The sequence below is a fragment of the Loxodonta africana genome, chromosome 12 (genome assembly GCF_030014295.1).
Source record: "Loxodonta africana isolate mLoxAfr1 chromosome 12, mLoxAfr1.hap2, whole genome shotgun sequence".
NCBI lineage: Eukaryota > Metazoa > Chordata > Mammalia > Proboscidea > Elephantidae > Loxodonta > Loxodonta africana.
In genome coordinates, this window is record NC_087353.1 from 49,377,912 (window position 1) to 49,404,600 (window position 26,689).

The following is a 26,689-nucleotide window of genomic DNA, read 5'->3' on the forward strand; positions in this document are numbered from 1 at the left end:
AAAAAAATCAGATAAAAGAATTAAAAAAAATGAAGAAACCCTAAGAATCATGTGGGACTCTATCAAGAAGGGTAACTTGCATGTGATTGGAGTCCCAGAACAGGGAGGGAGGACAGAAAACACAGAGAAAATAGTTGAAGAGCTGCTGACAGAAAACTTCCCTGACATCATGAAAGATGAAAGGATATCTATCCAAGATGCTCATCGAGCCCCATTTAAGATTGATCCAAAAAGAAAAACATCAAGACATAGTATCATCAAACTTGCCAAAACCAAAGATAAACAGAAAATTTTAAAAGCAGCCAGGGAGAAAAGAAAGGTCTCCTTCAAGGGAGAATCAATAAGAATAAGTTCAGACTACTCAGCAGAAACCATGCAGTCAAGAAGGCAATGGGATGACATATACAGAGCACTGAAGGAGAAAAACTGCCAGCCAAGGATCATATATCCAGCAAAACTCTCTCTGAAATATGAAGGCGAAATTAAGATATTTACAGATAAACACAAGCTTAGAGAATTTGCAAAAACCAAACCAAAGCTACAAGAAATACTAAAGAAAATTGGTCAGAAAACCAATAATATCAGATACCAGCACAACACAAGGTCACAGAACAGAACATCCGGATATCAACTCAAACAGGGAAATCATAAAAACAAATTAAGATTAATTAAAAAAAATGCTCAAAACAGGGAATCATTGAAGTCAATATGTAAAAGATCACAATAATCAAAAAGAGGGACTAAATACATGTGGCATAGAACTGCCATATGGAGAGGGATACAAGGCCATATAGGACAATACAAGTTAGGTTTTTACTTAGAAAAATAGGGGTAAATATTAAGGTAACCACAAAGAGGTATAACAACTCCATAACTCAAAATAAAAGCCAAGAAAAACGTAATGACTCAACAAACATAAAGTCAAATACTATGAAAATAAGGATCTCACAATTTACAAAGAAAAACGTCTCAGCACAAAAAAGTATGTGGAAAAATGAAACTGTCAACAACACACAAAAAAAGGCATCAAAATGACAACACTAAACACTTATATATAATTACGCTGAATGTAAATGGACTAAATGCACCAATAAAGAGACAGAGAATCTCGGGCTGGATAAAGAAACACGATCCGTCTATATGCTGCCTACAAGAGACACACCTTAGACTCAGAGACACAAACAAACTAAAACTCGAAGGATGGAAAAATATATCAAGCAAACAATAAGCAAAAAAGGAGTAGCAATATTAATTTCTGACAAAATAGACTTTAAACTTAAATCCACCACAAAGGATAAAGAAGGACGCTACATAATGATAAAAGGGACAACTGATCAGGAAGATATAACCATATTAAATATTTATGCACCCAATGACAGGGCTGCAAGATACATAAAACAAATTTTAACAGAACTGAAAAGTGAGATAGACACCTCCACAATTATAGTAGGAGACTTCAACACACCACTTTCGGAGAAGGACAGGACATCCAGTAAGAAGCTCAATAGAGACATGGAAGACCTACTTACAACAATCAACCAACTTGACCTCATTGACTTATACAGAACTCTCCACCCAACTGCTGCAAAGTATACTTTTTTTTCTAGTGCACATGGAACATTCTCTAGAATAGACCACATATTAAGTCATAAAACAAACCTTTGCAGAATCCAAAACATTGCAATATTACAAAGCATCTTCTCAGACCACAAGGCAATAAAAGTAGAAATCAATAACAGAAAAATTAGGGAAAAGAAATCAAATACTTGGAAACTGAACAATACCCTCCTGAAAAAAGACTGGGTTAGAGAAGACATTAAGGAGGGAATAAGGAAATTCATAGAATGCAACGAGAATGAAAATACTTCCTATCAAAACCTCTGGGACACAGCAAAAGCAGTGCTCAGAGGCCAATTTGTATGAATAAATGCACAATACAAAAAGAAGAGCCAAAATCAGAGAACTGTCTCTACAACTTGAACAAATAGAAGGTGAGGAACAAAAGAATCCATCAAGCACCAGAAGAAAACAAATAATAAAAATTAGAGCTGAACGAAATGAATTAGAGAACAGAAAAACAATTGAAAGAATTAACAAAGCCAAAAGCTGGTTCTTTGAAAAAATTAACAAAATTGATAAACCATTGGCTAGACTGACTACAGAAATACAGGAAAGGAAACAAATACCCTGAATAAGAAATGAGAAGGGCCACATCACAACAGATCCAACTGAAATTAAAAGAATCAGATCAGATTATTATGAAAAATTGTACTCTAACAAATTTGAAAACCTAGAAGAAATGGAAGAATTCCTGGAAAAACACTACCTACCTAAACTAACACATTCAGAAGTAGAACAACTAAATAGACACATAACAAAAAAAGAGTTTGAAACAGTAATCAAAACACTGTGAACAAAAAAAAGCCCTGGCCTGGATGGCTATACTGCAGAGTTCTACCAAACTTTCAGAGAAGAGATAACACCACTACTACTAAAGGTATTTGAAAGCATAGAAAATGACGGAATACTACCCAACTCATTCTATGAAGCCACCATCTCCCTGATACCAAAACCAGGTAAAGACATCACAAAAAAAAGAAAATTACAGACCTATATCCCTCATGAACATAGATGCAAAAATCCTCAACAAAATTCTAGCCAATAGAATTCAACAACATATCAAAAAAATAATTCACCACGACCAAGTGGGATTTATACCAGGTATGCAAGGCTGGTTTAATATTAGAAAAACCATTAATGTAATCTACCATATAAATAAAACAAAAGACAAAAACCACAAAAGGCATTTGACAAAGTCCAACACCCATTTATGATAAAAACTCTCACCAAAATAGCAATTGAAGGAAAATTCCTCAACATAATAAAGGGCATCTACGCAAAGCCAACAGCCAACATCACTCTAAATGGAGAGAGCCTGAAAGCATTTCCCTTGAGAACGGGAACCAGACAAGGATGCCCTTTATCACCACTCTTATTCAACATTGTGCTAGAAGTCCTAGCCAGAGCAATTAGGCTAGACAAAGAAATAAAGGGCATCCGGATTGGCAAAGAGGAAGTAAAATTATCTCTATTTGCAGATGACATGATCTTATACACAGAAAACCCTAAGGAATCCTCCAGAAAACTACTGAAACTAAGAGTTTGGCAGAGTCTCAGGTTATAAGATAAACATACAAAAATCACTTGGATTCCTCTACATCAACAAAAAGAACATTGAAGAGGAAATCACCAAATCAATACCATTCACAGTAGCCCCAAAGGAGATAAAATACTTAGGAATAAATCTTACCAAGGATGTAAAAGACCTATACAAAGAAAACTACAAAGCTCTACTACAAGAAATTAAAAAGGACATACTTAAGGGGAAAAACATACCTTGCTCATGGATAGGAAGACTTAACATAGTAAAAATGTCTATTCTACCAAAAGCCATCTATACATACAATGCACTTCCGATCCAAATTCCAATGTCATTTTTTAAGGTGATAGAGAAACAAATCACCAACTTCATATGGAAAGGGAAAGAAGCCTCGGATAAGCAAAGCATTACTGAAAAAGAAGAAGAAAGTGGAAGGCCTCACTCTACCTGATTTCAGAACCTATTATACAGCCACAGTAGTCAAAACAGCCTGGTACTGGTACAACAAAAGACACATAGACCAGTGGAACAGAATTGAGAACCCAGATATAAATCCATCCACATATTAGCAGCTGATATTTGACAAAGGCCCAGTGTCAGTTAATTGGGGAAAAGATAGTCTTTTTAACAAATGGTGCTGGCATAACTGGATATCCATTTGCAAAAAAATGAAACAGGACCCATACCTCACACCATGCACAAAAACTAACTCCAAGTGGATCAAAGACCTAAACATAAGGACTAAAACGATAAAGATCATGGAAGAAAAAATAGGGACAACGTTAGAAGCCCTAATACAAGGCATAAACAGAATACAAAACATTACCAAAAATGACGAAGAGAAATCAGATAACTGGGAGCTCCTAAAAATCAAACACCTATGCTCATCTAAAGACTTCACCAAAAGAGTAAAAAGACCACCTACAGACTGGGAAAGAATTTTCAGCTATGACATCTCCGACCCGCGCCTGATCTCTAAAATCTATATGATTCTGTCAAAACTCAACCACAAAAAGACAAACAACCCAATCAAGAAGTGGGCGAAGGATATGAACACACACTTCACTAAAGAAGATATTCAGGCAGCTAACAGATACATGAGAAAATGCTCTCGATCATTAGCCATTAGGGAAATGCCAATTAAAACTACGATGAGATTCCATCTCACTCCAAGCAGGCTGGCATTAATCCAAAAAACACAAAATAATAAATGTTGGAGAGGCTGCGGAGAGATTGGAACTCTTATACACTGCTGGTGGGAATGTAAAATATTACAACCACTTTGGAAATCTATCTGGCGTTATCTTAAACAGTTAGAGATAGAACTACCATACAACCCAGAAATCCCACTCCTCGGAATATACCCTAGAGATACAAGAGCCTTCATACGAACAGATACATGCACACCCATGTTTACTGCAGCTCTGTTTACAATAGCAAAAAGCTGGAAGCAACCAAGGTGTCCATCAACGGATGAATGGGTAAATAAATTGTGGTATATTCACGCAATGGAATACTATGCATCGATAAGGAACAGTGACGAATCTGTGAAACATTTCATAACATGGAGGAACCTGGAAGGCATTATGCTGAGTGAAATTAGTCAGAGGCAAAAGGACGGTTATTGTATAAGACCACTATTATAAGATCTTGAGAAATAGTATAAACTGAGAAGAACACATACTTTTGTGGTTACGAGGCGGGGAGGGAGGGAGGGCGGGAGAGGGTTTTTTACTGATTAACTAGTAGATAAGAACTGCTTTAGGTGAAGGGAAGGACAACACTCAATACACGGAAGGTTGTTCTACTTCTGATTGTGTTCCATAGGTTTTTAATAGCTGATTTTTCAGTAGATCACCAAGCTGTCTTAGTCATCTAGTGCTGCTATAACAGAAATACCACAAGTGGATGGCTTCAACAAACAAAAGTTTATTCTCTCACAGTCTAGTAGGCTAGTAGTCTGAATTCACGGCACCAGCTTCAAGGGAAAGTTTTCTCTCTGTTGGCTCTGGAGGAAGGTCCTTGTCATCAATCTTTCCCTAGTCTCAGAGCTTCTCTGTGCAGGAATCCTGGGTCCAAAGGATGTGTTCTGCTTCTGGAGCTGCTTTCTTGGTGGTATGAGGTCGTCATGTCTCTCTGCTCATTTCTCTTATATCTCAAAAGAGATTGGCTCAAGACACAATCCAATCCTGTAGATTGCCTCATTAACATAACTGCCGCTAATTCCAACCGATACACATATTTTTGGAGGACAAAATTCAATCTATGACACCAAGACTTTCTTCTGAAGCACCTCTTGGTGGGCTTGAACCTGCAACCTTTCCGTTAGCAGTGTTAACCATTTGCACCAACCAGAGACTCCACTAAAACCTAAGACGCAGTATAAACAATTACTAAAATAAACTTGCTCTGGAAAAAGGAGGCTTCTTGAACACAGTGACTTGCTTTTTTAAAATTTTTATTACAGTTAAAATTACACAGAAACAAATCAATTCATTTCAATCAAAACAACTCATGTTTACATCATATTTATAAACAAACTACAATAAAATATATAAAGTGTTTTCACATTTTGTACTTCAATCATCTTCTTCTTCCTCTTCATCACTGATTACGTACTTCTTATGCTTTTTATTTGCTTTATCATCATCCTCTGCTTTTCTCTTTCCAGAATGCTCACCTTCCTAAAAAGATTAAAAAAAATCTAAAGTCAATAGAGAACATCACTAGGAAGGTTTGTCAAAAATAGCTGAGCTGAAAGATCCTCTGAATACACAAAATAAGACAACTGTTTTACTAAGTGCATTCACTTTGAAACCCGTGGTTAAGATCGTGGCCAGTTTTCAAGTCTGAGTGTATTAGAGTCGTTCAAAAATGACAATTTTGCAGAGTTCATTATAAACTATAAAACACAACTTCAGGCCCCAGGGGATAGTGAGGGAGAGTGATACAACTGCAGCCCATCTTTTCACAGGGAAGCCTCATCCACAGGGAGGAACATGCCAGAAACTGGAAATGGGGTTTGCCTTGGGGCAGTTAGGGTGGGAGGGAGACTTGTTTTTCCTGTACAACCACTTATCCTGTTGGAATATTTTTAACATGATCAGGTAATTACTTCAACTTTTTTACTCGCTTCCTTAGCACTCCACTTCTTTTCATGATCTAAAATTCAGTACTTTAAAGCCTGTCAATCTAAAAAAAAAAGGATTTCTTGTTTTGGATATACTAAAAACTCACTTTTTAAAAAAAGTTTTTAAAGAAATGTTTAAGGAAATCAAAAGGCTTTTATGTACAAGTTTCTCCTGTTTAACATCATGATACATAATGTTCTAATAGGAGAAAAATTCAGGAAATTATCTAAGAATTTTTACAGATAGAATTGGAACACACCAACATGTAAATAATATCAAATATGGATGAAAGTGAACTGACACTAGATACGATAACCCAGAATTGCCATTAATGAGCCTCCTCACCCAAAACTAAATAGGCTACAACAAATGGTTGCAGGCTGAAGTCAGGGAAGGCCAGGCATCTTGCCGGTGTAAGGATGCTTCTGGATGTAGAATGCACCCCAACATGCCCAGTCTCTTTCTGATGGCCTCAGGGCTGGCCCTCTGAGAGGCAAGATGCCATCTCGCACTTCTGTCTTGCCTTAAAATGCATTCCCACAGACCTGAGGGGCCACTAAAGCGAAAAGTTAGGAACACAAAGTAAGGGTTCTAGAGAAATCCTCCTCCACTTACTTGCCAGCTGGTAGCAGTAAAGTCACCCAAACAGCAATCCTGGAAGACAGATCCTGCCTGTGGATGGGACAATTGCCCCTTTCCAATTTCCAGCCTAGAGGAAAGCCGGATACTTCTCTCCTAACCCCACGTCAGCAATGCCAAAGAACACATTCAATTGGTTCCACTTGTCTTTTAATTTATTTTCAAGTGAAGAGTCTCATCTTAAACACTTTATATACAAGCATAATTTTTTGGCAACCTTCCCAAAGTAAACCTTAGTATGTATAGTCTCTTCAGCTCTAAAACTCCTAATGAGCTTAAATTTGAGTGAATAAAGTAGGTAGAGACTGTCATACAGGCCGCTGGACAGGGCTCAGTAGCAGTCAGGAAACAGCCAGGGCTCTCCCAAAGAAGTCTGATAGGCACTAATACTAATCCATTGCCTAGGGTGAGAAGCTGGGAAATTCTGCTTTGGAAATCCTGCCAGGACTAACCTCACCTGCAGCCACAGGCAAGCACAGCAAAGTCTCCCAGATTCAGAAAGGTGAGTGGGTACCTTCAAAATGACCTCATCTTGTGAAATAGGGTATGTGGGATACCACCTTACTGAATTTAGCTGGAACAGATCTCTGTGTCATGTATAAATGCAACACATGACAAAAATACTTTTATTAAGACTAAAATAAAGCTTGCTATGATAGTCATGAATACAGGCCCTTGGAGATACATGAACAGGCAGTCCACACATTATGAAGGAGCTATCTTCCAACAATTTACTTTTTAGACCAATTGTAAAACTCAGACTTTTCTGCCCATACTAACAAATCAGCCCCCAGAGTTTATTTAACCCAAAATATACATATATAAGGTTGTCTTAAAGTATAAGAGACCAACAACCAAGGATTTCAAGGCTCCTAGGGAAAATATATTCAGAATCCAACCGTGGGAAGTACTTACTACAGTAATGAAAAATCCCACCCTGGTTCTAAGTGGCTGGTGGCTCCATGAACAGGAAGGGAAGGGAATCTATTAGGTTAGGCAGGGCTGCGAGGGGAACAGAGGTTCTAAGAGGGAGAGCTAGTAGAGCAAAGACAGAAGCAGAGAGGAGCCAGGCCACTGGACGCCCCATTCTGAGTAATCCTTCTCAGCAGGTAACCTCTTTCTCCTAAGAACTCTGATGAAGGGCCTCAATACCTTTCCTTTCCACCATCTCTACCTGTTTCTTTCTACTAGGGTTCTTCTTTTTCCCAGTCCCCTAGAGAACAGAATACCACCACACAGTTTCTCTCCCTCCCCATTTTTCTCTGGGAGGTAATTTAGGTTTTCTCAAGTTTTTACTGCCTGCAAAAATGAGGGATTATAAAAAAGCCCTCCTTTGTATTTTTCTTTTTTATAACTTAAACCCTGTTGGGGAAGGAAAACTAGCATTTCCTGCTCAACCACTGTATGTCACTGTGCCACCCACTTTCGTATCTGTTATTCACTGGCACGCACAACTCTACAAGGCAGCAGACATAACCCCATGGAATAGATAAAGAAATAGACAGAAATGTTAGATGATTTGTCTAAGGCCACACAAGTGGTAAAGATCCAAGCCCTTTCTCCCACACCAAGGAATGCACAGGTGATAATGGTGGTTTTCTGGTGTGGGAACTTAGGGGTCTGAAAACTTCCCTGTATCTCAGAGGCATACCCAGGCTCATGGTGTTTGGGTCGGTTGTAGTGTGGAAAATAAGGAGAGGGGCCTAGAGCAGGAATGGACCCATTCCTCCTCTTTTCCACTGCAACCCATGGCCAGGACTAAAACTAGGCAGATGACGGGGCAATGGCAGGGGTTGGGAGATGAAGGCAGAAGTAGGATCTTTGGTGACAGGACGAGTGTGGAAAGCCTAGGAGAGAGTACGTGGGTGGCAAAGGTAGAAGGTATAACAGACAGCTAGGAGACCATTCACAAGAGGCAATTTTAAGTCAGGCAGTTTTAGGTTTATAACTGCCATGCTCAGCCCAGAAGGCAAGCTGATAGATCACATTAAAATATATATATATATATATATATTTTTTATGTAATATTACCAGAAGTCCCACAGTACTTCTCAATTTTCATTGTCTGCTTGCCAAGAAATAAAAATAGCACTGTTTGCCAACAGTTTTCACTGTAAATGGATCATTAAGATGTTTCCTCAACCAATTTAAAACAAATACGCTGCATAACAATATAACAATTTCTGTCCAGTTATCTTCCATAGCATGACACTTCCAAGAATTATTGGGAAATATTAAATGTGATTAGCAAAAACCTAAGAACAGGATTCTGGAGTCCCAGAATTCTGGGTGGTACAAATAGAGGCTTGAGCCCACCCACAGGTGCCTTAGAAGAAAGGTCTGGTGATCTACTTCTAGAAAATCAGCTATTTAAAACCCTGTGGAGCACAGTTCTACTCTGACACACATGGGGCCACCATGAGTCAGAACTGACTCAACAACAACTCTTAAAAAAAGAATTCTGCTTCACATGAGAAAAGAGTGCATGGAAGCTCACAGTTCATGAAAGGCCAAAGTGATCAAAATACTTGGCCACTGTGGATAACAGGGATACCACACCCATTTCCTGCAACATGACAGAACTATCTGTCAAACAACCATCCTGCTGAAAATAACTAACATTGCTGGGTAAGTATAAATGAAATAATGCAATGACAAGAAAATGAGATATAACTGGAAGACGAAAACTAAGTGAAAGCTAGAACCCAGGGAGATAAGTAGGGCACTGACACAGTCTTTCTCCTTCAGGACATTTACCATGAATGTAAGCTTTGGTTTTTATGCCTTGCAGGGTGCAGGGGACAGAAGACAAATCATGGCCAGCTCAAGGAGAGCAGACTAATAGCAGACCTACCACAAATAAAGCGGAGACCCCAAAGGACTGTATCTTTAAGCCCAACTCCATTTCTCTGAGGCAAGGGTCAGCAAACTTTTCACGTAAAGGGCCAGATAATAAAGCCTTGCGAGTGCTGCAACTACTTAACTCCGCTGCTGTAGCAGGAAAATACCATAGATGATAAGCAACTGAATGGGCATGGGTGGTTTCCAATAAAATCTTATTTAAAAAAAAAAAAACCAGGCCACCGGCTAGATTAGGTCAGTGGGAAGTAATTTGCCGACCCCTATTTTAAACTACAGAATACTTCCCAATCTGAAATCTTAGAAATAATTCTCGGGGGACTGAAAGCAGAAAAATTTTTTTCCATGAGAATTCATAACCATAAACTGGCACTCACACTTCCCAGGTACTGACAACAAACCTATTCCAAGCATACAGCTTAATGTGGCTGTAGGATGCTGATGCTCAAAGCATCTGCAGAAAGCAGTAAATATAAGCCTTTGGAGAAATCCACCAATCTAGGCCTCAAAAGACTTTCAATGATTTGAGCTCAATAAATCAATTAGTCACAAAATACACTGAGAAATAAGGAACCATGGATAAAGACAATACAAATAATAGGCAGTAAAATTAGACATGTATAGCTTTCAGACACTGGAATTACAAAACACAACATATATAGGTTTAAAATATTTAAATACATAAAGGGAGGAATTGAAAGCATGAGTAAAGAATATGAGTTTTAAAAACTGGAAATGCCAATTAGAAAATGAAACAAACGAGACTGCTAGAAATAAAAAAAATACTAAAAACTCACAATGGAAACATTAGACACGACTGAAGAAAGAAGCAGTGAACTAGAAGATGATATGAAGACGTATCTCTGCAGTGAGACAAAGACATGGAAATTATGAAAATGTTGAGAATCACGAAGGATAGAGCGAGAAGGAATCGCGGATCTAACCACACTTTCAGAAGCAAAGGAGAGAGGGAATGGTAAAGAAGTAGTAACTGAAGAGTTAATGGCTGAGGAATTTTTAGAACTGATGAAATATAACAATCCCGAGACTGAGGAAGCCCAATGAATTCCATTCAGAACGACAAAAAAATCCAAAATAGACACACCAGAGTAGAATTTCAGAATACTAAAGATAAAGATCTAAAAAGCAGCTATTAAGAGAAATGATGATTCTGACTTCCAGGATGGCAGTATCAAAGCTTCGCGGACCCACTCCACAGAGAAAAAAGCAAACATGACAGAAACTAGCAAAGAAAAAAAAAACCAAACCACTTAAAGTGTCTGGGAATTGTCCTAAGGGCATGCAGCAAATACAGAAACATTTATTCAAGAAAATCTAAGAAAATTTGGTAAAAATACTAGGACTGTGGCATCTGAGCCATGACCCACTCCTGCTCTTTCCATTCAGTTCAGCTTGACAGCAGTTCTACTTCCAGTGCTCATGGCCAAGAAAACAGGGCTCTCTCCTCTCAGATCCTAGTCAAGGGATATAATATCTCACTGGGGGAGGTAGGCTGCCAGCATTTCCTATCCCCTCCAATTCCAAGTTGAAGAGGCTAAATCCCTGGTGAGTACAGCCAAGAGGTTTGTTGCCCCCTTCCTAAACTCAGCCTCAAATCATAGAACAAAGGTTCTACCTCAGGCGTGGCAGGTCAAGAATATTGCGTCCCTGATCACCCTCATTCCAGCTCACTCACCTAGGGCAGAGGTTCCATGCCGGGATAGGTAAGCAGAGATGACCAGAGGTTATGCCCAGGAGGAGAAGCAGTCCATAAGAAAAGAGCTCCAAAGCTCTGCCCAAAGGAACTGACTTTATTTGGAACAGAGTGTGGAGAAGTTCAAGCCTAAGGGTGCATTCAAATACAATAGCTCCCCTTAGTTAAAAGCAAGCTAAACCATAAACTAGTTGGTTCACCAAAGAGAACCACGAAAAGGCAGGGCTAAGAAGAGCCTTCCTGGGGTCAAAATAAGCCTACAAAACTAGCCTAAAAAATCACCCCTCCCTGAATTTAGTCAGAATTGACTTGACAACAACGGTTTTTTGTTTGTTTACCTAAATTTAATTGGATCAGACTGCAGAGCGATTTATGCCAAAGATCATTGTTGAACACTAAATAATTTGCAGTTCTCTCGATGAACCCTGGTGTCTCAGGGCCCCGAGAGCCTCTTCCTATATGCATTTCCACCTAGCTGGAATGTCCCACCATGACCTGTGCACCCTGAAAGCTTCAACTCATTCTTCAAGACCCAGCGAGATATCTCCTCCTCCATGTAGCCTTCCAAGACTTACCCAAGCACAGGTATCATACCCTCCTCTGAGCCACTCTTAGTCCTGTTTCTGCATTTACCTCACTGAATTTCAATAATCTGCATAGACAGCTGAATGCCTGACTAGTCTGTGAGATCCCTTCACTAAAGAGCTGGTGACTCCTGGGTAGATGGTAAACTAGAATTGGAAAGATTTGGTTTTACCTCATCACTGTTGAGTTTCTTTGCTTTGAGTAATCTTTGAGCCTTATCTTCTTCTGATCCCTCATCACTGTCTGAAGAATAGATTCTGGCTCGCTCCTCTGAAAGCGAAAGAAATAGATTGTGATTGACTTTCAAAGATGGTGGCCCATTCATTGCTGAAATTTTTCTCTAATGAGTATCTTTAGTTCCCTCTGAAAATTTTTCCCAGAAGAACCAAATAATTTTTGAATTTTTTATTTAAAGATAAACTTGTTTTAGATATGCTTAAATGAAGTAGACTTATCTTCTTAAAATATAAAAATAGTTCATCTGACCACTTTTAAGTATCAAAAAAAGATAGATACCACTACTCTTTCAAAGTAAACTGTCAAAGCCTGAGTCATTCTCTCATAAGCAATAACAGTTAATTCCAAAATAAACTTGGAAGATAAAAGCAAAAAGGTGGTTTCCTGGTCTTATAAAGACCATTTGTAGCCAGGTGGACATTTGAAAGGCAGATGTAGCTAAGTACAATCTACTCTGATGCCCACCCAAGCTCAGGTGAACCTCTGGGTGGAATAAGCCACACCATCACCTCGGAACTGAAAGTCTTCCGTTCTCCACAGTCTGTTTATCTGACCACTGTATAGAACTGAATGCTAATGAACTCACCTGTTAGGCTTTTACTCTCTGATGAACTAACATACGCTCTCTCCCAAAAAGCATACTTAATTTTTTGGGTTTCATTTTTGTGTGGTTTATTTTCACAATTAATCTTTTTCTATAAGGAAGGAGCATTGACAAAAAGTAAAAGATCTTTCTACTATGCGGTTGTTGTTAGTTGCCATCAAGTTGATTTCAACTCATGGAGACCTCATGTGCGCAGAGCAGAACTGGTCCACAGGATTTTCAAGGCTGTGACCTTTTGGAAGCAGATCGCTAGGCCTGTCTTCTGAGGCATCTCTGGGTGGTTTGAACACTTAACCATTTGTGCCACACAGTAGTCCCGAATAAGTAACAGGTAGATCTAGTGTAACAGCTCACCAGAATAAACACAGTCAGTGCAAGAAAAAGAGAAAAGAGTTATGTAGCATGGTCAAGGAAAGGGAACTTTGAGTGGTATTCTTATAAGTATCAACCCAACATGGCAAAACCAGAATGCTTGGTCTCCAGGGGTGTACCTTACTCTGCACAGTGATCCTCAAAGCTCTGTCAAAGCAAACCAGGGTGAGTCTGAGAGCCTCATTTAACAGATGAGGCAAGTGGCATTCAGAGATGTGCGGTCACTTGCCCACGGCTGATGAGTGGTAAGGACGGTAACAATGGTTTTACATAATATTAATTTAGAACTAGTTATGTGCCAGGCTTTGGGCTGAGTACTTGATGTATATTACAGCACTCAATCCTCAAACACCCTAATATTGTAAATACTGTTATTAATAGTTGTTTTCTTTTCCTGATAAGTTGACAAAAGTTAAGGGAGGCTATGTGACTTTCTGGAAGTCATTCAACTAAAAAGCGGCAAGCTGAGATTAGAGCAGGCAGCGTCAGGAGTCCAGCCCAGGTCCTCTACCTTCAGTTTTAGTTTGTTTTTCGGCATGTCATCTTGCTACTGGCTGCGGGAGAGCCTCTGGATGATAACCAGAGGGATATAGTGTTGTGGCTGAACTGGACGTCTCAGAAGTCAGAAAACTTTGGTTCAAGGACTGCCCTCCCCCAACCCTTACCAGCTATGTGACTTTGTGCAAGTTACTCAGTTTCCTTCATAAGAACAGGGACAATAATGGTAACTGGGCCATAAGAGAAGGAGCCCTGATGGCACAGTGGTTAAGCACTCAGTTGCTAACTGGAAGGTTGGCAGTGCGAACCCACCAGCCGAGATGTGACAATCTGCTTCTGTTAAGATTACAGCCTTAGAAACCCTATGGGGCTGTTCAACCGTGACCTACAGGGTTGCTATGGGTCGGAATTGACTTGATGGCAACAGGAAAGGGTTTGGGCCATAATATTGTTATGAAGACCAAACAGAGTGCATGTAAAGTGCTGAGTGTTTGCCTGACATTCAGTTACGTACTGAATAAATGTTAACCATGATAAAGTACTGATACTTGTGAAAGGAGGGGACATCAAGGGAGAACTCAGAGAAAAGAACGAAGAAGGAAAGGAAATACCACGTATTCTCTCAATAATTTAATTTCTTAATTCCCAGTTAGAAACAAAAAGACGATTAAAAAGTTCCAAATACAACAGGCAAACTTTCAAACCACAAAGCAGAAGCTCAAGGGACAAGGCTGAAAGTGTGAGCAGTAGCAGCTTCTACCCTCTCAGGCTCACCTGAAAGAATTCTTCAATGACTAGCTAATTAGGCCTTGAAGCAGGCCATTTATTAACAATGGTTCTTTAAAATGTCCAGTGGCCTGGCATTCAGATTATGTCCAATAAGAAAAAAAAAAAAAAAATTTTTTTTTTTTCCAGCAAGATAAATTCCTGAACCCCGAAATGACAAAAACCTAACCTTTGCACCACCTTACCTCGGATGCCACCTTTGTATCGGTTTTTAATGGCGGCCAGGCTGATGGACTCCTCACCCTCCTCCTCCTCATCGTAGCGATCAGGTTCTAGGTAACTAGCACTCAACCCCCGCTGGTGCTGTTTCTCCCGCATGCGGCGCTGCTGAGATTCCCTACGAATAGAAGCCCTCAAACGTTCTTCTTCTTTCTGTGAAGAAACAAACAAACTGTGGAACTTAAAAAACTACTTTTGTGTCCACGTGAACCTACTTTTTCTATTAAAAAATGTACTGGAAATGCTTAGTCCCCAAAGTAGACCCTTTATTTCCTTATAGCTGCCGGGCATTCTGCATGTTAGTGTACACAAGGTAGGGACAGGATTTGATGGAATCTGGGATATTCTGATATTTCTTTGAAGATCTTCCTTATTCAACTGCTCTGTATTATTACATACAACTCTAATTCTGTTGATAGCAATTCTATGCAGCTAATTGTTTCAATAAGTGGTAGCATATGGCTATACTGAGTAACAGAATAAAAATTATTGCCGTTGGGATAGAGACTGGTAGCAAAATAGCTTATTCCTTGTATGCTTTTCCACAAAAGCTGGGGAAGTGAAAGGCTTGGGGAAACTGTCAAGGTCATCCAAGGAGCTCTTCTAATAATGGGGAAACTGGAGTCTGCAGGCCCCTCCAGCTTCCCTAACCTGAAACAAAAAGACAGGGAAATGAAGCACGCAGCCAGCCTCCAAAGCCAATGCCCCCATGCACTGCTGGATTAGGCACTGCTATTGCATCTGGGCTAGTCAGCTTGTGTCCATACATAAAATACAGGATGGAGGAAAAAGGAGGAGCCCAGGGACAAACTTTCAGCAGAGGTTGACAATAAGGTCAGTAAAAAGACTCGGAGGCAACTGGACTATCTTGGTCTAACCCTGTCCGCTAAGAAATGTAAACCCATTCCGAGGCTATAGCCCTGAGGTACCCTTTAAACTCTGAAATGAACCCATCCCTGGAGGTCACTTTTCAGCTAAGTAACAGATTGATTTATAAAATAAACAGTATTGCCTGTGAGTACTGTGCTTCTTTTAAAAAAAAAAAAATCATCTATGCAAGACCAAACGGTCAACATTCACCCTAAAGCAAAGATGAGAAGGGAGCGGGGGCGGGGTGGGGGGGTGGGGGGGGCAGGGGATGGGCAGGGAAACTAGATTAATGAGAACAGAACACCCAATAGTGAGAATGCTGATACAATGTGGAAAATGTAAACAATGTCGCTGAACAATATATATAGAAATTGTTAAATGGGAACCTAATCTGCTGCATAAACTTTCACTAAAAACACCACCTTAAAAAAAACAACAAAGAAATGTCAACCCATGAAGCAGGCAGGGCAATGGGTGAGATCTAGCAGCAATCAGAGAAGATGGAAAGGAGAGACAATGGGACTGGGCCACTGAATTCAGCTTCTCAAAGCAAGTGTTGCATCAAAGGCCATGCTCACACTCTACCATTCAGGGGCAATACCACAGAATGGAATGTGTGCCTAATTGGGAATTGTGTCACATTTTAAAACTTACCAGGTAGAATGTTATAAACTGACCTTATAAACCACAACTATACTTAGTCTCAGAAACCCTGGTAGCATAGTGGTTAAGAGCTATGGCTGCTAACCAAAAGATCGGCAGTTCAAATCCACCAGGTGCTCCTTGAAAACTGTATGGGGCAGTTCTACGCTGTCCTGTAGGGTTGTTACAAGCCAGAATTGACTCAACGGCAACAGGTTTGGGTTTTTTTTTTTTTAATACTTACTCTTTGGAGTCCCTGGGTGATGTAAACAGTTAACTTGCTTGGCTGCTAACTGAAAGGCTGGAGGTTCAAGTCCATCTAGAGGCAGCTCGGAAGAAAGTCCTGGCGATCTACTTCCAAAGTATCAGCCATTGGAAACCCTATGGAGCACAGTCCTACTCTGACACAACCGGGGTCACCATAAGTTGGAACTGACTAGATGGCAGCTGGTTTTTGGTTTACTGGCTGGATACTTTGATTCTGCTTTAGGCACTCACTTAATCAAACTCCTGGTTTATTTCTACATACTCTATTTTAGAGTGAATCTCTAGCATTTCCACAATTTTTGGCATAAATTCTAAACTGAATATAGATGATGTAATCATTTTTAATCATCAGCGGAAGTTCAGGTCTTTCAATCCCCAGTTTGTTGCTGAAGTTGGTGGAAGAAAACACAATCCCCCCGCCCCATGTTTGTTTTACTACCATCACCACATCACCCGTTGTTTGACACATGCTTAGAAAATGAGTTCAGCTCCCTGATTATGTCAACTGGAATAGAAACAAGAGATGAACAAACGTTTTGGAAAGTGCTGTTCTTAGTGTACCAAAAATCTCAGGACAAAGCTGAGCAAGCATACCTTAATCATTTCTGTACGCTGACATTCAGGATCACGACCAGCCATTGGTAAGATTCTAATCTTCTGTGTCTTTGAACATCTATCAGCAAGTGACAGAGTCATCTTTCTATGTGTGGCACTGTCTGTAGAGTGAGGTCTGTCAGGAAATGAACAAAAATGTCTCACTGTTTACCAAATATATTGTGAGTCAGTTATACCAACATCACAAAAACCAGTGGCCAGTGACCATTTCATATTCACTAGAATAAACAGGCAAGGCCACTGAACTGAATATAATAGGTGACATTTCTGAATGTTTGTCATTCTGTGGCCCACTGAGCCATTCTTATCTCATGAATAAAGTGAAACAGAAGACTGGAGTAAAAAAGACCGCTTTGTACAGCATAATTGCCTTCTATAAATAGTAAAGTGATCTTGCAGCATTTACTGAATACTAAGTGCCAGGCATTGTGCTTTGCATGTTATTTGGTTTAACTGCCACAACTACTCTGTGAGGTAATTATTACTAACTGCATTTTATAGGACACTGAAGCTAAGAGGATCCCTGATGGCACAGTGTTTAGCGCTCGGCTGCTAACCAAAAGGTCAGAGGTTTGAATCCGCCAGCTGCTCTGTGGGAGAGAGGTGTGGCAGTCTGCTTCTGTAAAGATTTACAGCCTTGGAAACCCTATGGGGCAGTTCTACCCTACCTATAGGATCGCTGTGAGTCAGAATTGACTTGACAGCAGCAGGTTTGGTTTCTGCAGCTAAGAGAGGCTGAGAAGGCTGCACAAAGTTACACACGTGGAAATGGAGTTTAAATACAGGGTACCTGACCCAAAGCCTACAAAATTCTCATAAAGTTAAATCATAATCAACAGTATTGTGCCCATCTATGGAGAACAATTACTCAAGGAGGCTGGTCTGCTTAGAATCAAGAAAAGAAACCATTAATGTTTCAGTGTAGCTCCTACACAGTCTAAGGGAGTGCCCTCCCAGCCAGCCTGAGTGTTGAGTCTGCTTAGGGGTCACACCCTGCAGTGTACTAGATGGCTGGAGATGGGGATGACCTCAGCTTTTCACACCAATCAGCTCAATCCTTCTCCTCTGCCTGCACCCACACCAGCCTCTAGTCATCAGCAGTCTGCATCAATTTCACTAAAAAGAAAGGACACACTGACCAGCAGAAACAAGTACTTTAGTCCTCCCAGGAGTTATGGTAATCACTGAATCAATACGTTGATATTCTGGTTTATGAAACAGTCTCTTGTACACTTGGTCAGCAGGACCCTGCTCCCTGAGAAGCAGCCACATTCAGCACACTTCACAAAATGGCCTTTCAGCTCTCAGAACTGAGAACCAAATCTTGGTCCTTGGGAACCATATTGGCAGATTATGTCAATCAGGTGAGCCAGGCATTCTGGACGACAGTTATAATTTGCTGCTTTTACTGTAACAAGTAATACGTTGACAAGAATAGTTACCTGAAGGTGAGTTTGGTTTTAAAGACGGCCTGTCCCTGTAGACCAGTACCTTGTCTTATAAACAGGTGATTGTGGTCGCCTTGCAGTGGAGCTTTGTAAACATCAAACACTTCATTGCCTAAATGCAGTGACATGCTGAAACAAGATACATGTCATATATTAAAGTCATAAAGATCCCATACGACCATTTTCACTTAAAATGTGATCAAACTGCTGTGTTCTCTCCTTACATAAAATTCAGAAGGAAAAAAAGAATAAAGAAGCCATCATGTGAAAAACTGTCTACTCAGAATACACAGTGCTATGACCTTTACCCAGTCTCTACTATTTTTCCAGTAAAAGAGAGTTTTAAAAAAATGTCAACTGACAGTGAGCAGTATGCAATGGTGGGAGCTAGTCTAACTTTGAAACTAACAAGCCGTAGCCAATGAGAATGATCATATTTCAGGCCTACTTTTAATGTCTCCCATTAGCCTGTATAACCCCAACTATTTATTTTTCTCAGGCTTTCTATGAAATGTTGTCATAGCTGTTAGTTGCTGTTGAGTTGATTATTCTTTCATAATAGGTGGCCTGAAAATAAGATCCTATTACACAACTTGATCCCTCCTAGCCACATTCTGGATCTTTCAATCCTCTTCAGGAATTTGTGCTCACCTTCCATCTGACCACTTGACTATCCGAGCATTGCTTTCTTTAATTTCATTTCCTTCCTCATCCCGGCGTATCCTCCATCGTATCGTGTTTTCTACCTGTCTCAAAACACAAATGCATCAGAAAACTGAAGTTTAACTGACTCTATGTTTCCTTTCTCCTGAAACATAGCCATAGGATAAGCATAGGCAGGTACTGACAGACAAATAGATGACAGTGAAACCCTCTTGCTTCAGTCGCCTAAAGATGTTGAATAAATTAACAACAGATAAAAAATACATACTTAAATGAATTTCTGAACTCCAACTGCTGAAATGAGAGGGAGTGGAGAGCCAGAGCCTTTTAGCAGATGCTAAGTCTGCAGCAGCCCTGAGATGCTGTAAGGCACAGTAAGAGCTATGAGGGATAGGAGAGAAGCCTTGTGCCCGTATTACACAGTAGTTTAGAATTGAGACGACTACATGAAGCAGGTTCTCTCGCATGGTTAACTAAACACCCTGTGAAAAATGCGACAAAGAGATGTGCCTTCAAGTCTAGGAGACAAGCTCTCCATCCAGGAGGAAGAAAAAAAAAGTATCTTGTGAAAATTAAAACCCTAGGTTTGAACAGATTTAGAGTCTAACTTTATCTTAACTGCATGGTGGGGAAACTCCAAACCGAGATGAGAGTAGAGTGACGAGGTTCACACAGAGCCACTCTGGAGAAACACTGTACTAGCCCAGACCACACTAGACCTCACACAAAAAAAATGAGTGCCACTTGAGGTGAGCTGGCAAGTTAAAAAGCACACAAGACCATATTCCATGAGTGACTGTCTGCAAACAGGGAGACTAACTCCCCAAGAACTTGAGTCATAGAAAAATCTAACAGAAGTTACAATTACAAGGTATGTTTAAAATTATTTAAGAGGTAAAAGAAAATAGATGAACTATAAGGAAAAAGTAAACACTATGAAAAATACAAGACAGATTTGGAAAACATTCAAGAGCCTCCAGAAATTAAAAAAAAAAAAAGGCTGTTATTGAAACTAAAAACTCAGTGGGGCTTCCAGCAAAATATGGCCCACTGAATGCACACCTCTCATCATAGCTGATTCCTGGAAACCCACCAAAGTGAAAGTGAAGAATTAAAAAAGGATACTCATAAGGATAAAAATAATGAAGATGGCAGCAAAGAGAAGTCAACATTTCGAAAACCCACAGGCCTAAAACCAGGCTTTGCTATGTCTATTCCCCTACCATTCACCCTAAAAATAGCTGCTTCCACTCCCAATTAGATTTTCTGGATCTCCATTCTGTTAGCAACTACTGTCTTTGCAACTGGGTCCTAATGGCTCCCTTCCAATTTTTCTCTTTTCTTTTTTAATCCTCACTAAATAGATAACCATAAAGCCAGCTAAAATTATAGCGACCCCATATGGTTTCCGAGGAGCGCCTCGTGGATTCGAACTGCTAGTTAAAGAATTCAGCAATATTCATGAATTCAATATGATGTCATGTCTGAGAGTTGTTTCAAAGTGGACTGGGAGACAGGGGCAGGGAATACAGACAAAACAAGACTGTCCACAAATCGACAACTGTTGAAGTGGGTGATGGGCACAGGAGAGTTCACTGTACTAATCTTACTATAACTGTATATGTTTGACATTTTCCTCAATAAGGAATTAAAATAATCCATTACTGGCCCTGTCTTCCCTCCCCTAAAAAATAAGTTTTTTTAAAAAAAATAAGTTTAAGAAAAAAAACAGTGCCAACTATAAATATGCAAACAAATGTGGGCTATTATTAATTGAGAAGCTATTTTAAAAAATGCTTTCTATCATGTAAGGTGATTTAAATAATGATACAATGATAGGACACACTGCTACAGTTTTAGCCTACCGGAATGAAGGACTTATAAAAGCGCATCTAACACACAGGACCACATAGAGATACTTAAACTGTTCATTATTCTTGAGGGAACTCCTTGTTCACTAAGGAATTAACTACATCACCAACTGACTCTATTTGAATTTTTAAGGAGACTTTAGGCTGGCCAGCCTCGTTTTAAACATGACCCATGAAACAAAGAGTTCATAGTTATTTTCCATCATACAACAATGTTTTAAAAGGAAGCACTATGTGGTAGGTATCAACATTTTGTGAAGTACCAAGACTTTGGAGTAAAAGATTTGTTACTAAACTCTGATGCCTCTACTAGTATCTGATATCACATGAACTGAGAATATAATAGATATGCAGATATTCACCGATGCATCACCATGACAGCAGAAGGTAAAAAAATACTAACGTGAAAGTAAATCGATAAAAAGTCAACCAGTAAGGAGCTACCACATTAATTTATATAAATGATGGGGAACAATAAAGCGCAAGTGAAACAAGTAAATAGGATGAAAAAAGAGTAAAGGACAGAGGTACTAAAATCGCCATGAGAATTTTATACTCTTCTTTTTAGCTGATGCTGAGATGATTCTGACGCATAGTGGCCCTATGTACAACCGAAAGAAAGAGTGCTTGGTTCTGCACCATCTTCACAATCGCTGCTATGTTTGAGCCCACTGTTGCAGCCACTGTGTCAATCCATCTCACTGACCCTCTACTTTACCAAACATGATGTCCTTCTCCAGACACTGGTCCCTCCTGATAACATGCCCAAAGTATGTGAGATGAAGTCTCATCCTCCATGCTTCTAAGCAGCATTCTGGCTGTACTTCTTCAAAAACAGATTTGTTCATTCTTCTGGCGGTTCAATATTCTTTGCCAATATCATAATTCAAAGGCATCAATTCTTCTTCAGTCTTCCTTATTCACTGTCCAGCTTTTCATGCATATGAGGTGATTGAAAATATCACGGCTTAGGTCAGGCTCACCTCACACCTCAAAGAGATACCTTCACTTTTTAAAACTTTAAAGAGGTCTTTTGGAGCAGATGTGCTCAATGGAACATGCTGTTTGATTTTTTTTTTTTTAATTGTATTTTAGATGAAGGTTTACAGAGGAAATTAGTTTTTCAATAGACAGTTAACAAACATATTATTTGTTACATTGGCTGCCAATCCCATGACATGTCAATATGCTCCCTTTCTCAACACTGGGTTCCCAATTATCAGCTTTCCTATCTCCTCCTGCCTTCTTGTCCTTGCCTCCAGGCTGGTGTGCCCAGTTAGTCTCATTTTGTTTTATGGGCCTGTCTAATCTTTGGCTGAAGGGTGAACCTCAGGAGTGACCAGTATTGAGCTAAAAGACTGTCTAGGGGGCCACAATCTCAGGGTTTCTCCAGTCTCTATCAGACCAGTAAGTGTGGTCATTTTTTCTGTAAGAATTTTGTTCTACATTTTTCTCCAGGCTGTCCAGGACCCTCTATTGTGATCTCTGCAAGAGCAGTTGTTGGTGGTAGCTGGACACCATCTAGTTGTGCTGGACTCAGGCTGATAGAGACTGTGGTAGTTGTGCTCCATTAGTCCTTTGAACTAATCTCTCCCTTGTGTCTTTGGTTTTCTTCCACTTTCCCTTGCTCCAGACAGGGTGGGACCAGTGGAGTATCTTAGATGGCCACTCACAAGATTTTAATACCCAAATGCTACTCACTTAAGTAGGATGTAGTATATTTTCTTTAAAATCTATGTTATGCCAATTAAGCTGGATATTCTCCAAGACCATGGTCCCCATAACACTCAGCCCAGCAATTCAGTCCCTCACGGAATATGTATGTGTCTACAGAGCTTCCCTCCGATGTGTCTGTCAGTTTGTCATACTGTGGGGGCTTGTGTGTTGCTGTGATGCTGGAAGCTATGCCAGCAGTATTCAGATACCAGCAGGGTCACCCATGGAGGACAGGTTTCAGCTGAGCTTCCAGACTAAGAAAGACTAGGAAGAAGGATCCGGCAGTCCACTTCTGAAAAGCATTGGCCAGTGCAAACCTTATGAATAGCAGCTGAACATTGTCTGATATAGTGCTGGAAGATGAGCACCTCAGGTTGGAAGGCACTCAAAAGACGACTAGGGAAGAGCTGCCTCCTCAAAGTAGAGTCGACCTTAATGATGTGCATGGAGTAAAGCTTTCGGGACCTTCATTTGCTGATGTGGCATGACTCAAAATGAGAAGAAACAGCTGCAAACATCCATTAATAATCGGAACCTGGAATGTATGAAATATGAATCTAGGAAAATTGGAAATCATCAAAAATGAATTGGAACGCATAAACATTGATATCCTAGGCATTAGTGAGCTGAAATGGACTGGCATTGGCCATTTTGCATCAGACAATCATATAGACTACTATGCTGGGAATGACAATTCGAAGAGGAATCGTGTTACAGTCATTGTCAAAAAGAACGTTTCAAGATCTATCCTGAAGTATAATGCTCTCAGTGATAGGATAATATCCATATGCCTACAAGGAAGACAAGTTAATACGACTATTATTCAAATTTACGTACCAACCATTAGGGCCAAAGGTGAAGATTTTTATCGGCTGCTGCAGTCTGAAATTGATCAAACATGCAATCAAGATGCATTGATAATTACCAGCAATTGGAATGCAAAAGTTGGAAACAAAGAAGAAGGCTCAGTAGTTGGAAAATATGGCCTTGGTGATAGAAACAATGCTGGAGATGGAATGATAGAATTTTGTAAGACCAATGACTTCTTCATTGCAAACACCTTTCACCAACATAAACGGCAACTACACATGGACCTTGCCAGATGGAACACACAGAAATTAAATTGACTACATCTATGAAAGAGACGATGGAAAAGCTCAATATCATCAGTCAAAACAAGGCCAGGGGCCGACTGTGGAACAGACCATCAATTGCTCATATGCAAGTTCAAGCTGAAACTGAAGAAAATCAGAGCAAGTCCACAAGAGCCAAAACATGACCTTGAGTATATTCCACCTGAATTTAGAGACCATCTCAAGAACAGATTTGACGCATTGAACACTAGTGACCAAAGACCAGACGAGTTGTGGAATGACATCAAGGACATCATCCATGAAGAAAGCAAGAGGTCATCGAAAAGACAGGAAAGAAAGAAAAAACCCAAGATGGATGTCAGAGGAGACTCTGAAACTTGCTCTCAAACGTGGAGCAGCTAAAGCAAAAGAAAGAATTGATGAAGTAAAAGAACTGAAGATTTCAAAGGGCGGCTCGAGAAGACAAAGTAAAGTATTATAATGACATGTGCAAAGAGCTGGAGATGGAAAACCAAAAGGGAAGAACATGCTTGGCATTTCTCAAGCTGAAAGAACTGAAGAAAAAATTCAAGCCTCGAGTTGCAATAGTGAAGGATTCCATGGGGAAAATATTAAACGACGCAGGAAGCATCAAAAGAAGATGGAAGGAATACACAGAGTCATTATACCAAAAAGAATTAGTCAATCTTCAACCATTTCAAGAGGTGGCATATGATCAGGAACCGATGGTACTGAAGGAAGAAGTCCAAGCTGCTCTGAAGGCATTGGCAAAAAACAAGCCTCCAGGAATTGAGGGAATATCAATTGAGATGTTTCAACAAACAGATGCAGCACTGGAGACGCTCACTCGTCTATGCCAAGAAATATGGAAGACAGCTTCCTGGCCAACTGACTGGAAGAGATCCATATTTATGCCTATTCCCAAGAAAGGTGATCCAACCGAATGTGGAAATTATAGAATATCATTAATATCACACACAAGCAAAATTTTGCTGAAGATCATTCAAAAACGGCTGCAGCAGTATATCGACAGGGAACTGCCAGAAATTCAGGCCGGTTTCAGAAGAGGGCATGGAACCAGGGATATCATTGATGATGTCAGATGGATCCTGGCTGAAAGCAGAGAATACCAGAAGGATGTTTACCTGTGTTTTATTGACTATGCAAAGGCATTCAACTTTATGGATCATAACAAACTATGGATAACACTGGGAAGAATGGGAATTCCAGAACACTTAATTGTGCTCACGAGGAACCTTTACATAGATCAAGAGGCAGTTGTTCGGACAGAACAAGGGGATACTGAATGGTTTAAAGTCAAGAAAGGTGTGCGTCAGGGTTGTATTCTTTCACCATACCTATTAAATCTGTGTGCTGAGCAAATAATCCGAGAAGCTGGACTATATGAAGAAGAACAGGGCATCAGGATTGGAGGAAGACTCATTAACCACCTGTGTTATGCAGATGACACAACCTTGCTTGCTGAAAGGGAAGAGGACTTGAAGCACTTACTAATGAGTATCAAAGATCACAGCCTTCAGTATGGATTACACCTCAAGATAAAGAAAACAAAAATCCTCACAACTGGACCAATGAACATCATGATAAATGGAGAAAAAACTGAAGTTGTCAAGGATTTCATTTTACTTGGATCCACAATCAACAGCCATGGAAGCAGTTAGTCAAGAAATTAAAAGATGTGCTGCATTGGGCAAATCTGCTGCAAAGGACCTCTTCAAAGTGTTGAAAAGCAAAGATGTCACCCTGAAGACTAAGGTGCGCCTGACCCAAGCCATGGTATTTTCAATCACATCATACGCGTGTGAAAGCTGGACAATGAATAAGGAAGACCGAAAAAGAACTGACGCCTTTGAATTGCGGTACTGGCGAAGAATATCGAATATACCATGGACTGCCAAAAGAACAAACAAATCTGTCTTGGAAGAAGTGCGGCTAGGATGCTCCTTAGAGGTAAGGATGGCGAGACTATGTCTTACATACTTTGGACATGTTGTCAGGAGGGATCAGTTCCTGGAGAAGACATCATGCTTGGCAGAGTACAGGGTCAGCGGAAAAGAGGAAGACCCTCAACAAGGTGGACTGAAACAGTGGCTGCAACAATGAGCTCACGCATAACGACGATTGTAAGGATGGCACAGGACCGGGCAGTGTTTCCTTCTGTCGTGCATAGGGTCGCTATGAGTCGGAACCGACTTGACGGTTCCTAACAACAACCTAACAACATGGAGCTTCCATGACCTTGCCTTGGTCAACATGTGCTGGCTTCCCCAGTAATGTGTACCATCTTACCCTTCACTAAAGTTACCATTTATTTATTGTCTATTTACTGTTTTTCTGTCGTCATCCCTCCTCCCTCCTAACCATCAAAAATTGTTTCTTTTTGAGTGTAAACCTTTTCATGAGTTTTGATAGTAGTGGTCTCACACAGTATTTGTCCTTGTGTGATTAACTTATTTCACTCAGCATAATGTCCTCCAAATTCATTCATGTTGTGAGATGCTTCAAAGATTCATCATTGTTCTTTATCATTACATAGTACTTCATTGTGTGCATGTTCCATAGTTCACCCATTCATCTGTTCATGACCATCTAGGTATTTTACATCTTTTTGCTATTGTGGACAATGCTGCGATGAACATGGTGTACATAGGTCTATTCGTGTAGTGGCATTTTTTTCT

At 40.0% G+C, this 26,689-nt stretch overlaps 1 protein-coding gene across 4 annotated transcripts in view; it reads right to left on the minus strand.

Annotated features, from left to right (window-relative positions):
* Window positions 1-5,577: 5,577 nt before the first annotated feature.
* The window catches only part of LEO1 (LEO1 homolog, Paf1/RNA polymerase II complex component), a 70,808-nt gene continuing 49,696 nt past the window's right edge, over window positions 5,578-26,689 (minus strand). Inside the window, exons 7-12 of one of the 4 annotated variants that reach the window (XM_010600078.3) lie at window positions 19,298-19,392; window positions 18,641-18,775; window positions 17,178-17,313; window positions 14,771-14,957; window positions 12,261-12,358; window positions 5,578-5,844 (exon numbers count right to left, since the gene is read on the minus strand). In XM_010600078.3, coding sequence (XP_010598380.1) covers window positions 5,740-5,844; window positions 12,261-12,358; window positions 14,771-14,957; window positions 17,178-17,313; window positions 18,641-18,775; window positions 19,298-19,392 — 756 coding nt within the window. In that variant the 3' untranslated portion in view covers window positions 5,578-5,739. Of the gene's footprint in view, window positions 5,845-12,260; window positions 12,359-14,770; window positions 14,958-16,531; window positions 16,698-17,177; window positions 17,314-18,640; window positions 18,776-19,297; window positions 19,393-26,689 lie in introns of those variants that run through there. The other 3 variants (XM_064295225.1, XM_064295224.1, XM_064295226.1) reach the window with 3 other exon arrangements.